This window comes from Moschus berezovskii, chromosome 4, assembly GCF_049115385.1.
Source record: "Moschus berezovskii isolate FMDL1 chromosome 4, NW_MosBer_1.0, whole genome shotgun sequence".
NCBI classification, from domain to species: Eukaryota; Metazoa; Chordata; class Mammalia; order Artiodactyla; family Moschidae; genus Moschus; species Moschus berezovskii.
This window is the reverse complement of record NC_142463.1, coordinates 586774-604628: the sequence shown is the minus strand read 5'-3', so window position 1 is coordinate 604628 and position 17855 is coordinate 586774. Positions and strand designations below refer to the sequence as shown.

Sequence of the window (17855 nt, the reverse complement as noted above, 5' to 3'; positions counted from 1 at the left end):
GGGGGGGTGGGGGGGGTGGGGGGGCGGCAGCACAGAGCAGGCCGTGAAGACTGGAGTCCACAACATGCACCCAGATCTCCCCACAGACAGGCAGGCCGCCATGACCGAAGTCTGGAGGCCAGCAGCTGCCACCGCCCTACTCCCTCAGCTGCAGGCCCCCCAACAGACCCTCCTTCCAGGTGCATGCCCTCTTCCCTGGGCCGTCCTGAACTCCAGGCCCTCCCTGGCCCCCCGAGGCCTCTCTGGCTGTGCCCACTCGGCCAGCGCTTGGAGCATGGCTGGGGACACCCCGCTCGGCCGGCGCTCGGGGCGCAGCTGGGGACCCCTTACCAGGTCCTTGACCATGGCCTCGATCTGCTCCTGGGCCACACTGACGTCCTCCGTAGGGCCTTCCAGCGTGATCTTGTCCTCGCCCTCCGTGAACTCGATGTGGACCTGCCGCACCAACACGAGTCCAGCTGTGAGGACAGCCCGGCACAGGAGCCCTCCAGGGCCCAGGCTGCTCTCGGGGGCCACGGCCCACCCACAGGCTCCAGGACAGGTGAGAGGCGTGGACCGACCGTGGCTTTGGTAGGAAACACCGTGTGCCAACAGTGAGGCCCCCTGCGTGTCACCAGAACTGCTGCAGAAGCACCCCAACACTGCACTGCCCACGCCCCCCGCCGAGGGGAACAGGACTCTGAGCAGAACAGGACGGAGACGCCGTGCACAGGGTCCTTGCAGGGCTTCTGGATCTACTGCAGCCCCCAGCAGTGGGCGTGGGGGAGGGAGGGAGGGAGGGGGCTCCTGAGCACTGGGGAATGGAGCATGGAGGGGCCTCTTCCGCCACCTCCGTGGCTCAAGCAGCCGCTCCGCACCACAGGCTTCTCAGGCATAACTATTGACAAGTCACAACACTGTCACAGCTAACTGAGGTGCTTCCTGAGACACTCTCCCAAAGGAACATGGATGTTTGAAAAAACGTGCTCTGCTCTCCCTGGTGACCGTGGACCAGCAGACAAGCACACAACAGCTCGTCTCTGAAACCCGCCGGCACCCCTGGGACAAAACAAGTGCAGGAGAGGGGATGGACCCATCCACCGGCACAGCAGGGAACAGCCCCCCTCACCTTTGGCATCTGCTGAGTGATTTTGGCCAGATTCTGCCCTTTCTTGCCAATGATGAAACGGTGGAGCCAGGAGGGAGCAGAGACGGAGGAGACAGTGAAACTGTTGGCCTAGGGAACCAGGAAACAAAGCCATGGGTCTGCGGAGTCTGCTCCTGTGCCCACCAGGCCGGGGGGCTCACCAGGGTGAGCGCTCCCTGCCCTCCCCGGTCCTCTGACCCCCGGGAGGTCACCTTGGCATAGACTTCAGTCAGCGCCTGCCCCAGCTTCTCGGGCTCGCCTCGCAGAATCACCGTCTCGGAGGCGCTATCCGAGGGCGGGATCTCCACGGAGACGCCAGTTCTCTCCAGGATCTCCTGCAGGGAGTTGCCCTTGGGGCCGATGACGTACTTGTGCTGGGACTTCCTCACCTCCACCGCGATGGTTGTAGTCTTCTTTTTCTGAGGGGGGCACGGCGCACAGGCTGTTAAAGGGCAGCGGGCAAGACACCGCGCCCCGACTGCAGCAACGGAGCCCTGCAGTGACCATGGTGACCAGCCCATCCCCGGAAACACTGCTGATCAGACGGGGTCCTCTCCTCAGAAGGACGACTGCAGGGTTTTACGTCAAGCTGACTAACCATTGCAACTAGGAGGAAACAAACAGGCCACGCCCTCTCTCCAAAGAAAGGAACCAGTTTCAGATCCCAGAGCCTACTGTCTCAGGCTCCCAGCTCCCTCAGAGGACTGGTCAGCTGAGGGCAGGGTGCCCGCCGCATGCAGGGGAGAGGAGCATAGGCGGGGAACCGGGGCAACCAAAGCTGACCCAGCGTCACTAAAACGCCACGGACAGGGCAGGGCTGGTCTCTCCCTCCCCGGCTGGCTACCTTCTCCTCATAAATCTTCTTGACGCGAGCCACAGCCTGGGCCAGCTGCTCCTTCTCGCCCGTGAAGACGATCTCAGTGCGGCTGACACTGGGTGGCGGGATGTTGATGCGTGTCCCTGTCTCCTGCATGATCTCGCTCACCAGCCGGTTGTAAGGCCCCGCAATGAAGGGGTGGAAGGCCTTCTCCACCTCAAGCCGCTCCACAGCACGTTTGTCCTGGGTGAGAGGGGCAGACATGAGAGCCCGCCTGGGAGTAGATGGGGTGCAGTCTCTAACATACACAGGTGGGAAGGGCAGGTGTGAGGACCCGGCTAGGGGTCGGTGGGGTCACACCCACACTGTGATACACACACACACCACACACACAGGCTGGCCTCACCTGCTCTGCAGAGATAAGCAGCACCTCGTGGCGTGCCTTCTCGATGCCCTCCTTGGTGCCCGTGATCCTGATCTGATTGCTGGCATCGTCCGGGCGCGGAATCTGGATCTTGGTTGCAGTTTTTAGCTCCAAGTCTTGCAGTTTCTCTCCATTTTTGCCAATTACAAAGCGATGGTGCTCTTTGGGAATGGCAACAGTTGCTGAAGCCTACGGCAGGAAAAGGACCAAAGAAAACAAAAACAGTTGGAGGTTCTGGAAAAGCCGCTTTTCCATGGCACTCTCCCGTGTAGGGATGCCTGTCCCACCGACTCCCGCCTCACTGGCCCCAGGCCCTGCTTGAGAACAGGCTCAGCTGAACTGTCACCTCTGGGCAGCGGGCCCCAGTATGAACACGACCAGCCTCCCAGATTCAGCTGTCGATTCTCTACCTGACCCAGTGCCGAGCCTGTTCCCGTCTCAGTGGCGCCACAAGCCAGGCGGGACGTGGCTGGAGAGCAGGCACACACTGACTAACCAGGTGAGCTTCTGTTTCTGCAGCAGGACGTTCATCCTGTCAGACATGAGCCCTGCATGTAGTTAAAAACTCTTCCCTCGTCTCTCTCACAACCGTTTAAAATAGACAACTCACGTGGGGAAACAAAACAAAAATAATCGAAATCCTCAAACTGCCAGAAGTTCAACAGCTTTCTGAGGTCACAGGGGAACTCTGGGAGGAGACAGAGGTGGCCACTCTTTCCCAATCTATACTGAAAGCAGTCATCAATCAAGAGGACTTTGAAAAAGGAAAAGAATGGTGTAGGGTTCCCGACACTAGAGCAGCAGGAAACCTCAGGCCAGCCACCCTTCCTCCTCCTCCAGCGACTCCATCTCAGAGCAGAGTGTTCAGTTCAGTTCAGTCACTCAGTCGTGTCCGACTCTCCACGACCCCATGAATCACAGAAGGCCAGGCCTCCCTGTCCATCACCAACTCCCGGAGTTCACTCAAACTCATGTCCACAGAGTCGGTGATGCCATCCAGCCATCTCATTCTCTGTCGTCCCCTTCTCCTCCCGCCCCCAACCTTTCCCAGCATCAGAGTCTTTTCCAGTGAGTCAACTCGTCGCATGAGGTGGCCACACTCACAAAATATCGAATTCTATCACAGGCAATAACAAGATCCTCACTTCCCAAACGGCACAGAAAGTGGTGAGCAAATGAGGTTTATTCTAAGAAAGGCTCAATATTAGGAAATTCATTTGTATAATTCATCATGTTTCTAGTTCTAAGAGAAAAACCAATCAACTCTGTAAAATTTAAATCCTTTCATGACAAAAATTTGCAAGGAAACAGAAACCAGAGGATATCTATTTTTAACACAAAGCACACACGCATGCTCAACCCTAAAGCCGTGCTTGGGGGAGACACGTGTGTCAAGGCCCTGCATGCCCACCCTCCGCCCAGAGTGTTTCCCTCGAGAGGAGACACGAGAAAGCGGAGCAGGTGCAGGCTGGACAGGAAGAGGCGCAAGACTGCACACAAGGGAAGGTGGAAGAAACCACGACCTCACCCAACTCTGACTGACTCTAACTCATACTGACAGCACGTGGTTAGAAGACATGACAGGAAGACCACTGTCTTAGTGGCTGGACCCAGAACAGAGGCGGCAGGACGCGTGCCTCCCAGGTCAGGGCACAGCCCTGGGGACTCTAACACCGCTCGGAGCAGAAAGCGGATGAGCACGCTTGCAGGGCAGAGCAGAAGGGAAGAGAGAGGACAGGACATCCTGGAAGAGTGCAGTAACTGCACTCAGACCATCGCCACTAAAACACAGAGACAGGCTGGCTCAAAGTCCAGAACAGACCCATGTCAGCACGGAGACTCAGGGCCTGCTGAGACCTGCCACTGCGGGAAAACCTAATTCACACCAACTCCAAACAGGTCAGGAAGTGAAATTCAGCAACGTCTTTATAATCATCTAAAAAAATAAGAACTTCCTTACAACCCAAAAGTAAAAGGAAACCTTCCTAGCAACAACTAAAAAAAAAAAAAAAAAAATGAATTTGACTACTTAAGAATGAGACTCACACAGCAAAACATACCAAGATCAAAATACAGATGGCAAACGGGGACACACTACTGGTAACATACATTACCGATGAAGGGCTTTTGAGAGCACATTGAGCCAGATGGACAACTTGAACTTGACAGCAGAGGGAAGAGAACAGACCGTGCACAGAGAAAATGTAAATTAAGAGTATTAGCAGCCTCCTTTCAGAGTCCAAAGCCTGAGAGTTTGATGGCCCTGGCAAGGCTGTGAGAAAGCCAATGGCAGGACACACACACACAGCGCTGAGGGGAGGTGTGTCTGGCTGCTTCAGCAAAACTCCAGATGCAGGTACACTCTGAACCGGCCTCTCACCAAAGGTGACCTTTAGGAAAGCTCGCCAAAGATACACTGGGCAAAACAGCAAACCGGACGTGCACGCAGTGCTTGACTGGGACACAGCCCCACCCTCCACGCACACCCCAGCCCGGCAGCGGTCTGGGGACAGGAGCCACAGCCCACCGCTGTGCACGCCACAGGACGCGCTGCACCAGGAGGCAGTCTCCTGCCTCAGCGGAAGGACACATTGGCAAAGACCAAGCGTGGCCACCCAGCAGGGAGAGCAGGGCCAGAAGGGCCTTATACAGTGCTGACTTGGCAATCACAAGTCACAAAAAGACTGAAAGCTTCCCAGGTGGCTCAATGGGTAAATAAAAAAATCCGCCCACCAATGCAGAAGACGCCAAGAGTCGTGAATTCAGTCCTTGGGTTGGGCGATCCCCTGGAGTAGGAAACGGCAGCCCACTCCAGCAGTATTCTTGCCTGGAGAATCCCAAGGACAGAGAAGTCTGGCAGACTACAATCCATGAGGTCACAGAGTCAGGTACAATTGAATGAAATGAACTAAAATGAAAATAAACTAAAAACAAATGAACCTAACTATGTATCAAGACAAACGCAAAACCTTTCTATCAGGATGAGAGCATAACCTTGACAGAGTTACTTCAGTGACCTCAAAGCCCAAACAGCTTTCATCTTAAACCGATGCTTGAGTTTGAACTCGTGTAACTTCCCACTGTGACCCTCCAGGGCTCTTGGGTATTCAGGTCTGTGGAAGCTGCAGTGAAGATCAGGTCATGCATCTCTCTGTGCTAGAAATAAGGAAGTGGTTCAGATGAATGGGTGCGTCAGAAAGCGGCACGGTGCTCACTTGAAGGAGCACAGGTCAGAGATGAGGCAAGTTCTGCAGAAAACACAACTAATCAACACACCAGAAGTTCACAGTGACACTAAAAAGATGCACAGTCCACCAGTGAAGATGCCAATTTGGTCTAAAAACCAAGGGGAAAAGGACCAACAATGGATCGTGCCTGTCCCACCTCAAAGTCCTGTCCCGACGACTTGGGAGCCAAGGTTTCTGAACTGCGTGGACCTGGGCAGCACAGAGCAAGGCTGACAGAACGACCAAAGGAGGGCGGCCAGGCCAGCTGAGGAGTGACAGCAGGCCAGGAGCGCCACCCACACAGCTCCGCGCCCTGCAGGAGGAGCACGGGAGCAGCCAGGCCCCCAGAGCTGCCCCCACTGCACAGGAACAATGGGGGGCAGTGGAACAACCAAACACCTGTGTGTCCCCCAAAAGAAATCAGCAGCACTAGGAAGAGGTGAAGAGGTCCCTGCTGAGGAATGTGCAAACGGGCAGCCTCAGCTGGACACAGAGGAAAAACCCGGCAGCGAAGGACAGTCTGAGATGAGCGGGAAGCCCTCACACTGCCTGGGCTGACGTGGGGACATCAGGCACCTCCTATCGACTTTTAGAAGTGAGTTAACGACATGTGGTTATATTCAGTGAGACAGAAGAGAGGGAGCCCACACACAATTATTTGCAGGAGAACGTGTCTGGGATTTCCTGTAAACTAAAAGTGGGGGGTGGGAGGGAGCAGAGCAGGAGGACCATCTCAGACGCTCTATCAAAGCCCACCTCAACACTCACCAGCCAGCAGAGCCGCCGGCACCAGCCACAGCATGCAGCGACGTAGATACGTTTTCCACTCCCTACACTGAGCAGCTGATAAATTCCCTGAACGTGCCTTTCAGCTTTGAGTGTGAGAGCCCGGGGTTCCACACTGCAGCGCCCCCACTAAGCCCCCCATGCATCAGACTCCCATCTTTGAATCTCTGCACCGAGACCAGCTCCCCCAAAGCTCAAGAGACTCAGCAATAGGTAGGGAGAACTTTCATTTCTAACTGAGCCCACCCAAAGCTCCGTCATACATTTTAATAAACATTCTCTGCATTCACCTCAGTGTTAAGGGAAAAACGCATCAATCACTGATTTACTTCTTTAGGACAATAGTTTCCCAATCAATTCCAAGTTCTGGTATCAGATGGCTAAGGACTAGGGGCACTGGTGATCTTCCAAGCCCGGGGCGGGGAGTGCGTGTTTAAATAGCACATGAACTTGCTGGCCTCAGAGCTGGAACCAGCTCACCTGGCTCATCTACACGTGCGCGTCCTCACCCACCATCTGGGCCTTTAGCTCTTAGCCCCTATACCTGAAGAGCAAAGCTGGCGGTGTCCTGGGCCTATGAGTGAATCGCTGGTTTTCCACTAGCAGAGTCAGGAGGCTCTGAATGCTGCTGTCCTACCCTGAACCCTCCAGCCCTGCCCACCGGGGGAAAGAGTATGATGGAGTCGGAGCTGTGTCCACAGGGCTAGACGCCCTCCTGGGGAGGCCCGCCGGGAGCATGCACCTGAGTCTGTAGTCGAGCCACAATGTCTTTCCGGGCTTTCATAACAGCATCCAGCTTCCCTGAAACCATGATGGAGAGGCCCTGGTCTTTGGCGAGAGACAGCTCCAGGTGAGCGCCGGTTCTCTGCATGATCTCAAGGCAGATTTTTGCTTGTTCACCTTCTCCAAACTGGTTCATGTCCTTGTATTTCCTCTCCTCCAGCGGTACATGGAACACCTGCTCAGGAAAGGTCACAAAGGGGAGGTTGAGAGGAGACAGAAGTGTCTAGGGACCGAATACACGGAGGAGAGAACACAAGTCCATTCATTTACTGTCACCCCTCCACACTGCTCCAAGGCCTAGGAGGACAGTTAAGAGACCAGCAGGAAGTGCCCACGGGCAAGGGGCTGCTGTCTTAGTGAAGTGGAAACCCCCCACCCCAAGTACATCACGCAGCAGGAGGCAAGGTCAGCGAAGGAAGTGGACTGGGAGCTGGACAGGCTAGGGGCGTGGGCGAAAGGGAGGACCCAGCTGGCCACGTCGGGAGGCGCCACGTGAAGGAGGGGCACGTGCAGTGGGGGAGCACTGGAACAGTGGCCACCCTGGGGTGGGACGAGAAGATGGTGCAGGGTCTGCAGGAGGACATGTTCTGACCCACGTTCCGGGCTGGGTGTGGGGTTGTGGGGGGAGACTGACTTAATCCAGAGGCCCCTTTTCACGCCCAAAGCAATCTCATATCTGATGTTCAAGAGCCCTCTCGGGATTTCCCTAGTGGTCCAGTGGTCAGGCTTCTTTGCTTTCCCTGCCAAAGGCCCAGGTTCAACCCCTGCTCAGGGAATGAGGAACCTGCAAGACTCTTGGCCAAAGCCAAAGCCAACCAGACTGCTTCCCATCAGTGGCTACGGCTCCCTACTTGGAGCGACAGGTGAAGTGGGATGGAGCGTCTACCTGAGTGATGACGGAAGCCTTGATGGGCCGGATCTTGTTACTCCAGGCGCCAGCAGGCTCCTGGGCATTTTCCAGGCAGGCTGCTTTCTCGGGGAGTGGGGGGAAGGCATCCTTGTAGGTTGGAGGGTCACTCTCCTCTTCAGAAGTTAAAGTGGCAACTGGACCAGGCAACACAGATCAAGAGTATTAGATGGAGAAAACAAGAGGAGTGCTTCAATGCCAAGAAGGGACAGCACTAGCGGCTGGCAACGACCCCTCACTCAGCCACAGGGAAGGCCCCCAAGGCCAGCGGGCTCAGCACCCTCAAGTCCAGCGTGTGCACTGGTGGGCCACTCTGAACCTGAGGGCACCCCAGCCCCTGCACAGCCTCCCCAGGAGTCTCAGCTCAGACCCTGGCCCCACAACTCCCTGTGGGGTGAGCTCCTGGAAGGCAGGCCTTGGCACAGATTTTTCATCCCTCAAGACTGTTCTAATCTTGTATTCTTAAAAAAAAAAATCCCATCCCCCCCAACGCCTGGCACATGGCCAGCTCTTAAACCTGCAGGAGAAAACAAGGCTGCGGCCCAGACTGCCCGTGAGGACCCCGAGGCAGACTCCAGCTGGTGCCCAGCGTCACAGGAGATGCTGGAAGGGCTCTTGCGGGAGTGGCCGTCTCTGTGCCCCCGCCACCCATGGGGAATACCCAGGGGAATAAGGGTCCCTGCACCACCGGCTCCACCCACAGACCCTCACCATCCACATGCTGACCCACTAGCACCTCCATGCCAGCAGGAATGTGCCTGTCTGGGTCATGCCCGGACGTCCTGGGCTGGGCAGTGTCTGGTAACAGCAGGGGCCAACAGCAGAGGGACGACCTCTGGGGTCAGGCAGGCCTGTGTCCGACTCCGAGGTTACCACTCCCAGCCCATGTGGCCAGGCTGCCCTGGAGGCCAGGAAAGGCTCCGTGTGAGCAGCTGCTGGAGCCTGGCAGGGCCTGCTCCCTCCCCAGGCGGATTCGGACCCCACAGGGTCTTCGTGGCAGACCCAGTCCGCAGACACCAAGAACCAAAGCAAGCGGCCAATTCTGGTCTCCACTGCCTGGAGATGAGCCATTCGAAATGCGGTTGCTGTGACTAACAAAATACATCTTTAATTTTAATTAAACTTTAGAACTGATACTCAATTCCATTACTGGAAAACTTTAAGGAGTGCTAGGAACAACAAAGAGCAGAACAAGCTACTCTTTCAACTGATATAAGTCCAGATGAAGGGCTTTGGATGAACACGGGGCCCTCAAATCAAGTTGTCCTGCAGCCATAAATATGCATCAGGTTCTGAAGAGACAGAAAAGACTGTCAGGCAGGCGTGTGCGTGTCTACACTAGAGACGCTGAGACAACGCGGCGCAGGTGTCATGCCTGCATCTCCTGACAGCCCGGTGTCCATCTCTGCCAGCCACCCTGGGTCCAGTTCAACATGCGGGAAAGAGGACTGCTGAAAGAGTCCCCATTAGTCACAAAGGTCAGATCCCTGGCTTGCCACACTGTCCACATTTTGAATCTGTCGTCGATCCATCCGCCTCCCGTGGCCAATCTCACTCTGCAGACAAGGGCAGTGCAAACGGAGCCCACAGCACCGCTGGGCTCAGGTCCGCCCACAGCACAGGGCGCAAAGGTACCTCTGCAGAGGCCCCACGGTTACCAGCAGAGTGAAGAGGCGCCTCACCTTTGATTTGTTGCGGAACCAGTCCACTGCGGTGCTCAGCAAAGCTCTCCTGGGTCAGAACTGCAACGGAGCTCATGGTTGGTCTCAGGCTGCCACTCGATCCGGGTGAGCCACTGTGGGGGGAGGGGGGTCAGAGACAGGCCTGGGGCGTCCACCCAGGGGTGCGCACAGCCGAGGACGGCGCCGTTCCACCGGCAGGGGACACCTGGCTTCCTCCGCCAGCACGGCCAACGTGAGGGGCCTCCCAGACTCCAACCAGGCGGTGGAACGGAGAACAGCTCCCTGCCTGAGACGGAACAGATGCAGGCTCCGGCCGACAGGTTCAGCACAGGACCCTGGGGGCCGCAGAGACCCCGTCCAAACCCCCGCCCCACACGGGGCCCCCCAGCCCCTGCCCCAGATCCACCCCAGGGGCTTTGCTAACAGCCGTCTCAGTTACTTGGTTAATCTGCTATCGTCACACCTCCTGACGCTTATAAAATGCACGGTAGGACAGGAGCTACAAGGAGCCACGTGAGAGCAGCCTCCCTGCTCTGGGGACAAGTGTGACAGCACGGGGTGGCATCGCGGACACCTCCCAGCCGTGGGGGGACTCGGGCGGTGGGGGAGAGGCCGGCCCAGGGCACACGGCTCTGCTGTCAGGCAGGAGCCCTGTGGTCAGCCTCCAGACCCCACCTGGAGTGGCCCCAGGACTCAGGCACACGGCTCTCAGAGGCACAGCGCCTGTGTGGAAAAGGGGCTCAGCAGCATGGGGGAGCCCCATCCCAACTCCAGCTGTGCCCCCACGCTAACGTACAGAGAGGAGTACCCTGTGCTCACAAATCGCACCCCCAGGGTTTTTGTGCCACTGAGGCAAAAAAAAATGTTAAGAGGGTCAAATCTTTTTTAGTGAGTTTTTCCTCATCCTTCCTACAATTCAGTAAGACCCCTCCCCAAATTAAAAAAACTAAGCTCTGGAAGCAAGGTCCAAAATCAGACACCCTCAGCAAACCCAAAAGGAGAAAAGACTGAAAGTAGCTAGAAACCAGATGGCCCATCCACTAGAAGGGCACAAGTGCATGCTCCGCTCCACACTGGGAGGTGAGCGACAGGGCTCCTCTCTAAAGAAAGGCTCGAAACTTAAGGACAATACACAGTGAGAGAGGCACACACACAGCCCAGGGCCAGGAAGCCTTGAGACAGGACACGCTTACCAGCAAAACGGTCAGTAGCCAGAAGGTCCGTCCTGAGGCCGCCTGTCAGCCCGCCAGCGTTTGCTGATGTGGGGCAGAAGAGAGACAGCAAGGAGAAAACCAGAGAAAAGTTACCTATCTGCATCCGACAGCCCAGATCCTTTCCCTCTCAACCAGAACAGGCCAAAGTGTTATTTATTTACACTCTGGCTACTAACCAATACCAGGAAAATTTCTTGGGGCAAAAAAAAAAAAAACAAACCGAAAGGAAGACACCCTCCATGAGGCCTCATGCTGCAGACAGACGCTGCAATGAGGCCTGAGCTAGAGCCGCAGAGGCAGCTCCCCAGGCCCAGGGGGCGACCCCGAAGGACCGCAGCTCTGACACAGAACCACTTCCAAGTAAATCTCTCAAACTGACGTTTGTTCCCCTGGCGGGTGAGTGCTTTTTCCTGTCCTCCTGTTGCTCATCTCTGCTGAGCCAGAAGGGAAAGGATCTGCAACACTGTCCTCACGGAGTGAGTGCGGTCCGGGATGCAGCGCTCCTCAGGGAGACGGAGGGCTACTACCTAAGAGCGCCAGTGTCTTTGGTGGTTAACTTTGTTCTTGCTGTTATCCTGTAGAAGTGCTTCGGTCCCTTATAATCCACTGGGGATTTAGAAACCAGGCCATAAAACAGCAGGGCTGGAAAGAACCTTCAAAGGCCATCCTGGGAGGACCAAGAACTGTTCAGTCAGGAAGGAGGGGACTTCAGGATGGCAAGGCTGCCGGGGAGGTGACTGGCTGCTCCACGCAGGCCGCCACACGCACTTGAGAAAGTGGACGTTATGACACGGGTGGGCACGGTCCAGAACGGGAGAGTTCACAACGGTAACAGGAGTGCCCCGCCACACTGGAGAGGAACACCTCCAGTCTCGCTCATAACACAAGTGTGCTCAGGAGCGAGGGAGCTGGTGCACAGCCGCTGGGGTTGTGCCAGTGACTCCGGATTTAAAAGGTCTCAGTGTCCCAGCTGGGGGACACAGACCTGTGGTATTTCAGGATTTAAAAAACACAAAAACCAAAAATCCTCTAAACGTAAGGACTTGAATCACATGGGGGAAGTTCCGTGAGCCAGAGGCCAGCCCCTCTCTGCGGGCCCAGTCCCATCAAACACACACGACACAAGACCCTCAAGGGGTAAGGGTGGATACAAAATGACCGAGGCCATTTTATTTACAGACAAACTCTAACCTGCAGGTCTCAATGACTAAGGCAAGGAAGAAAGAAATCCTTTCCATTAAATCACACCGACAGGGACGCTTGTCCACACTGGGCTCTGGCAGAGGTGAAAGGTGAGCTGCCCTGGGCCCCCAGAGTGCTGTCAGCCTATGCACAGCCCACCCAGGCCAGGACGCAGGTGCTCCCAGGGAAGCGCCATCGACGCTGGGACCCGGGGGCCCGCCCACTCTCCTGGCAGGCCCGTGCCTGCTGACCTTCCACCTGAAGAGCCTCCCACACCCGGTGCCGACAGCGTCTCAAAACCCACTCACACCCGCCCTCTGAGAGGCGGGTTCGCCCCCGAGACCGCCGTGACGCCAGGCCATCCTCCCGGCCTCCTGCCGACCAGTCCCCCTGCCTTCCTGGACAGGGCAGGCGGCGCAGCAGGGCGGCCATCGCCACGTCCGCTCCAGCCACAGGGCTGTGCCACCCCCACCCCGCCCCCTGGGGTCACACACCAGGCCATTCCCGCGGCTCCCTGCTGAGGTCCCAGCCAGCTGCCCTCCTGACCCTCAGTCCACGAGGCTCAAGGAGGAGCAGCCTATCAGAGCCCCCAACGCCCTCACATGTGCGCACAGGCCCTCGGGCAGTCAAGCGCACACCGTGGACCACAGAAAACTCCAAGCTGGTTGGACAGGATACACTGGTCTCTAGTCTCCGCATTCGAGCGGTGGTTGTCACAGCTGGCGGTGAATGGACCGCAGTGAGCCTCAGATGAACATCAGGCCAGATCTCACCAAAGCAGGCTGTATTTTTCTTATAAACGTCTCAAGACCCCATCTTTAAAGAATCCACCTTAGAGCCAACCTGATGAGCCATGTGCAGATCTCAGCCCTGAGTGGCTGGGCCATCACCAGCCCTCCTGCTACGCCCCCTCCCAAGAAACTGTCCCCCGCAGCATGATGGCCACCCCCAGAGGTCTTTCAACTCCCTCTGAGCTTCCCTGGCGGATGACACTTCTACCTGGGTGCCCTCACTGGCCATCTCAAGTCCCAGGAGACCTTAACGAGGAGCAGAGGCCAAACACAGCTGTCGCAGCTCCTCACTTGGCTGGATGCTGCCACTCCAATCAGGACTGAGAGGGACCCTAGTATCTGAGCAATGCTGGGGCTGGCTGGGCCGCTGCTACCCCCTGGAGCTGTCAGAACACCCCATCTGCTGCTTCTTCCCCCAGAGAACAGGCCCACCTTCCCCACCAGACTCCTTCAGGCACGGGAAACCCGTTCACCACCCAGCCGCGACTCCCTCCTTCACTGTGGGTGCTCTCAGTGACTTTCCCCCTGGGAAGCATTCAGGCCCACCCAATGCAGATCTCGAACCACCCTTAGCCTGAACTTTAGTCTTGTTTCTCAGTATAAATACCCACAGCAAAAAGCCACATTTCAAAATGGAACTTTGTAAGAAACAGAACTAGAACCAAAGAAAGAAGGTTAGACAGAAGCCGAGATTCCTGTCTTCTGCTCCCCGCAGCCCAGAGTAGGATAGTGCTCCCACAGGAGGGATGGTCAGGCACCCACCCACCTCCCCGCGGGAAGTCATGGCATATGTGAAGATGTCACATATGTTCGGTCCTAAGGCAGGTACAAAAAACAAATCTTTAAGAGAAGGATTCTGTTTTTTGCTAGTAACGAAGAAAATATAAGTTGATCCCCTTTATATTTTCAATTACACATTCAAAAGAAAGTCTCCTGCAAAAGGAACTCAGGAGTGGTAGTCCAGAAAGAACTTTTTCTCAGCCAACGAATGCGACCTCAGTGCTTCCTGTACCTCCCAGGCAGTACTGAGAGCGGAGGGCACCAGGAAACCCGGGACACCCAGGACTTCAGCCCTCCTCCTGCAAAGTTACGATTCTTTAGTCTAATCCCCACAGCAAGGTTGTAAGGACGAGACTTTTCAGAGTGCTTTCAAGAGACAGAGCAAACTTGAGAGGAAGCAGCCCGGCTCGCACGGCTGAGGCCGAGCTCGAGCCGCACCGGCCGCGGGAGGGACTCGCAGATGCCACCTCAGCACGGCCCTCCCACCGGCCACGCGGGCCCGCGGGCGGGGACAGGCTTAAAGGGGCAGCGCGCCGGCCGCCCTGCCTCCCGCCCGGGTTCGGTACTTTTCCGTGCGGTCCTTCTCGTCCGCGGGCCCCGGGGCGCGTCCGAGCGGCGCTGCGGCCGCCAGGGGAGCGGCGCGTCCGGCCGAGGAGGCCGGCAGCCGCAGGTGGAGGTGAGGCGGCGCGCCCCGGCCCCGGCCCGCCGCCCCGTCCGCCTCGGCCCCGGCCCGCCGCCCCCGCCGCCGCCGGGCTGGGGGAGGGGCGCGCCGGCCGCGAGCGGCGGGGGAGGGGGCGCCGGGCCGCCCACGTCACCGGCCTGGCGCAGGTCGGGGCGCCCCGCGGCTCCCGGGCCGGGGCGCAGGGACCGGACCGCACGCGCGGGGGGCGGCGGGCCGGCGCCGCAGGACTCGGTAAACTTTCTCGCTCGGCCGGTGCCAGCGCCGCGGCCCATGCGCACTGGTGACACGTAGCCGGCCCTCCCCGGCCGGCAGGGGGGCGCCCCGCGGGGCCGGGGGCGAGCCGGCGGGGGTGCCTGCTGTGTGGCCGCGGCCAAGGCCCCCCGCCTACCCCGCCCGGTGCTCCACGTCGGCAGCCGGGCGCCCCAACGTCCCCGCGCGGCCCCGGCCCCACGCCCGGCCTGCTCACCCCGCGCGGCGCCCGCCCGTCCGTGCGTCCGTCCGCTAGCCGCGGGAGAGGCCGGGACCCCCTCTCGCTCGCCGCTCCCGCAGGCAGGCTCCTCCGGCCGGCGCCCGGGCCCCCGCGGCTATATAGGGCGGCGGCTCCAATCCCGCCCGGACACGTCAGACCGCGGCCGCCCCGCCCGCCGCCGGCCAGCGCCACCCCGCCCGCTGCGCTCCGCGCCCGGAGGCTGCCCCGCTCCAGAGGGGCGTCGGGATCGGGCATGACCGCCACCTGCGCAAAGCGCGGGCGGGGGCGGCCGCTCTGGCAGCGGGGTCCCCCACAGCGTCCCCACACCCAAAAAAGAAACAGGACACCTCGAGGGACAACACAAAGGGAATTAACTGCCGGCCCCAACCATTTACAACTTCCAAAGGCCGGAGCACGAGCGGGCCTGACCAACTCCCGAGAAACAGCCCACTGCCCCGAAGTTTGGACCCCAAACACTCTTCCTCGGTCCTGCATTCGTATATAAAATATCCCTCCTCGGTTCCTTGGCTGCTTGTTTAATTCCCTGCAGAAGTGCAGACCCTCCTTCCTTCAAGGACTCTTCCCGTTATCTCTGCCGTCTCACATCTAAGAAGGGGCCTGCCTGCGAGGCACCCAGCCCTAAACAACAAACAGGAGGAGAACAAAGTCCCTCCCCTCGGGGGCTTCCACTCAGGGGCTGAGGGAGAAGCCAGGTCTGCACTCCTCCATAATATGCCTCCTCTTCTAGTCAAAGCTCCAGCTTCCCTGGTGGCTCAGATGGTAAAGAATCTGCCTGCAATGCAGAAGACCTGGGTTCGATCCCTGTGTTGGGAAGACTTGCTGGAGAGGGAGAGTCTACGCACTCCAGTGTTCTGACCTGGAGAATTCCATGGACTGTATAGTCCAAAGAGCTGGACACGACTGAGCCACTTTCACTCCAGGCCAAGAGGGAGGGACATGCGAGGAGATGAAGCAAACTCCTCCCGGAGGTGAGGGAAGGCACCCCCAACACTGGGGGCAGGCAGGGAAGGCAGGTCAGTGCCAGCGGGCCTGGGCCAGCACCTCCTCAGCAGGCAAGACACCGGTGCTGCTCAGGAAGAGGGGAGCCTGCGGGGGCATGGCTGAGGAGGAGCAGGCAGGCCCAGAGGTACTTCTTCCCGTAGAACTGTCAGAATATAAAGAATGGGGGGGTCCTCACAGCAGCTGTTCATTCAGTCTAAAGGTGACGACGGCTTTCCGTTATCGCTGGCAATGGAGAATGCACTGAGCGGACAGTGCACCAGAAACCCCCTGTTCACTGGAGAAGGCCATCAACAGAGGTCAAGGAAGGCAGGGCGGCTCTTACACTGGTAAGGGGGGCTGTGATGCGGAAACTCACATACAGTGTCTGACATGCCCACTGGAGGGCCACATGGGGACCCAAGGAGGCAACTGCATATGCAAGGTGAAGGCCAGGGAGAAGCCCAGCACAGATGACAGCATACTGTAGCACTTCATGACATCACTGGAGGAAGAAGCCACAGAGCTGAGGACGTGGTCGCTGGAGCTGTACCCTAGGTCATCAGGATGGCACCTGGGCAGGGAGTAAAAGACTGCAAGTTAAAAAAAAAAAAATCAAGAGACGGAACAAAGTAAAGAAGTTATTAACAGCTTCAGATAAGAGGATGAGAAGTCCAACACATGTCTAATAGGCAGTCCACAAGAGGAAAATACAAAGGACAGAGAAGAAACGTTGGAAAAATACTGGAAAAAAAATCTAGAATGTAAAGGTATTATATTTCCCTCCCCTCCTCAAAAAAGAACAGGGGGCCAGCAGTGTTTTGGTGTAGAACAGTGAAGCCTCAAAAATGCCCAAGACAAGAGTAGATTTTAAAAGCAACCAGAGAGAAATATCAATAACCTCAGATATGCAGATGACACCACCCTTATGGCAGAAAGCGAAGAAGAACTAAAGAGCTTCTTGATGAAAGTGAAAGAGAAGAGTGAAAAAGTTGGCTTAAAACTCAACATTGAGAAAACTCAGATCATGGCGTCCGGTCCCATCCCTTCATGGCAAATAGATGGGGAAACAGTGGAAACAGTATCAGACTTTATTTTTTTGGGCTCCAGAATCACTGCAGATGGTGACTGCAGCCATGAAATTAAAAGACACTTACTCCTTGGAAGAAAAGCTATGACCAACCTAGACAGCATATTAAAAAGCAGAGACGTTACTTTGCCAACAAAGGTCCATCTAGTCAAAGCTATGGTTTTTCCAGTACTCATGTATGGATGTGGGAGTTGGACTATAAAGAAAGCTGAGCGGAAAAGAATTGATGCTTTTGAACAGTGGTGTTGGAGAAGACTCTTGAGAGTCCCTTGGACTGCAAGGAGATCCAATCAGTCCATCCTAAAGGAAAACAGTCCTGAATATTCATTGGAAGGACTGATGATGAACCTGAAACTCCAAAACTTTGGCCACCTGATGTGAAGAACTGATTCATCTGAAAAGACCCTGATGATGGGAAAGACTGAAGGCAGGAGGAGAAGGGGACGACAGAGGATAAGATGGTTGGCTGGCATCACTGACTCGATGGACATGAGTTTGTGTAAACTCCAGGAGTTGGTGATGGACAGGGAGGCCTGGCGTGCTGCAGTCCATGGGGTCGCAAACAGTCAGACACGACTGAGCGAATGAACTGAAGTGAGAAAGAAATGACTGGTAACTTCTGAAACAACAGCTAAAAATTGCGCTGAAGGAAGTAACTGTCAACCTGGAATTCTTTATCTTATTTAAGAATGACACAGACACATTCAGACAGAGAGAGAGCAATTACTATCAATGGAGAACAGCTGAAACAACTATTAAAGGACATATTTCACCAACAATAAAATGAAAGTCAGATTAATTCTAGTCCTTGTTAAATGAATGATAAAAACAAAACTTAAATCTATTAAAATGGTTGCCATCTCCTACCCTACACCAGAGAGCCGTCCTGACCCAAG

At 56.7% G+C, this 17855-nt stretch overlaps 1 protein-coding gene across 3 annotated transcripts in view; it reads right to left on the bottom strand.

Annotated features, from left to right (window-relative positions):
- HDLBP (high density lipoprotein binding protein) overlaps nt 1-17855 on the bottom strand; it is a 62219-nt gene that overhangs the window by 13939 nt on the left and 30425 nt on the right. For 2 of the 3 annotated variants that reach the window (XM_055403273.2, XM_055403274.2), the window contains exons 2-10: nt 10946-11008; nt 9753-9865; nt 8050-8207; nt 7123-7338; nt 2350-2556; nt 1971-2186; nt 1339-1545; nt 1109-1216; nt 331-435 (exon numbers count right to left, since the gene is read on the bottom strand). In XM_055403273.2, coding sequence (XP_055259248.1) covers nt 331-435; nt 1109-1216; nt 1339-1545; nt 1971-2186; nt 2350-2556; nt 7123-7338; nt 8050-8207; nt 9753-9828 — 1293 coding nt within the window. In that variant the 5' untranslated portion in view covers nt 9829-9865; nt 10946-11008. Of the gene's footprint in view, nt 1-330; nt 436-1108; nt 1217-1338; nt 1546-1970; nt 2187-2349; nt 2557-7122; nt 7339-8049; nt 8208-9752; nt 9866-10945; nt 11009-14867; nt 15010-17855 lie in introns of those variants that run through there. The other variant, XM_055403272.2, reaches the window with a different exon arrangement.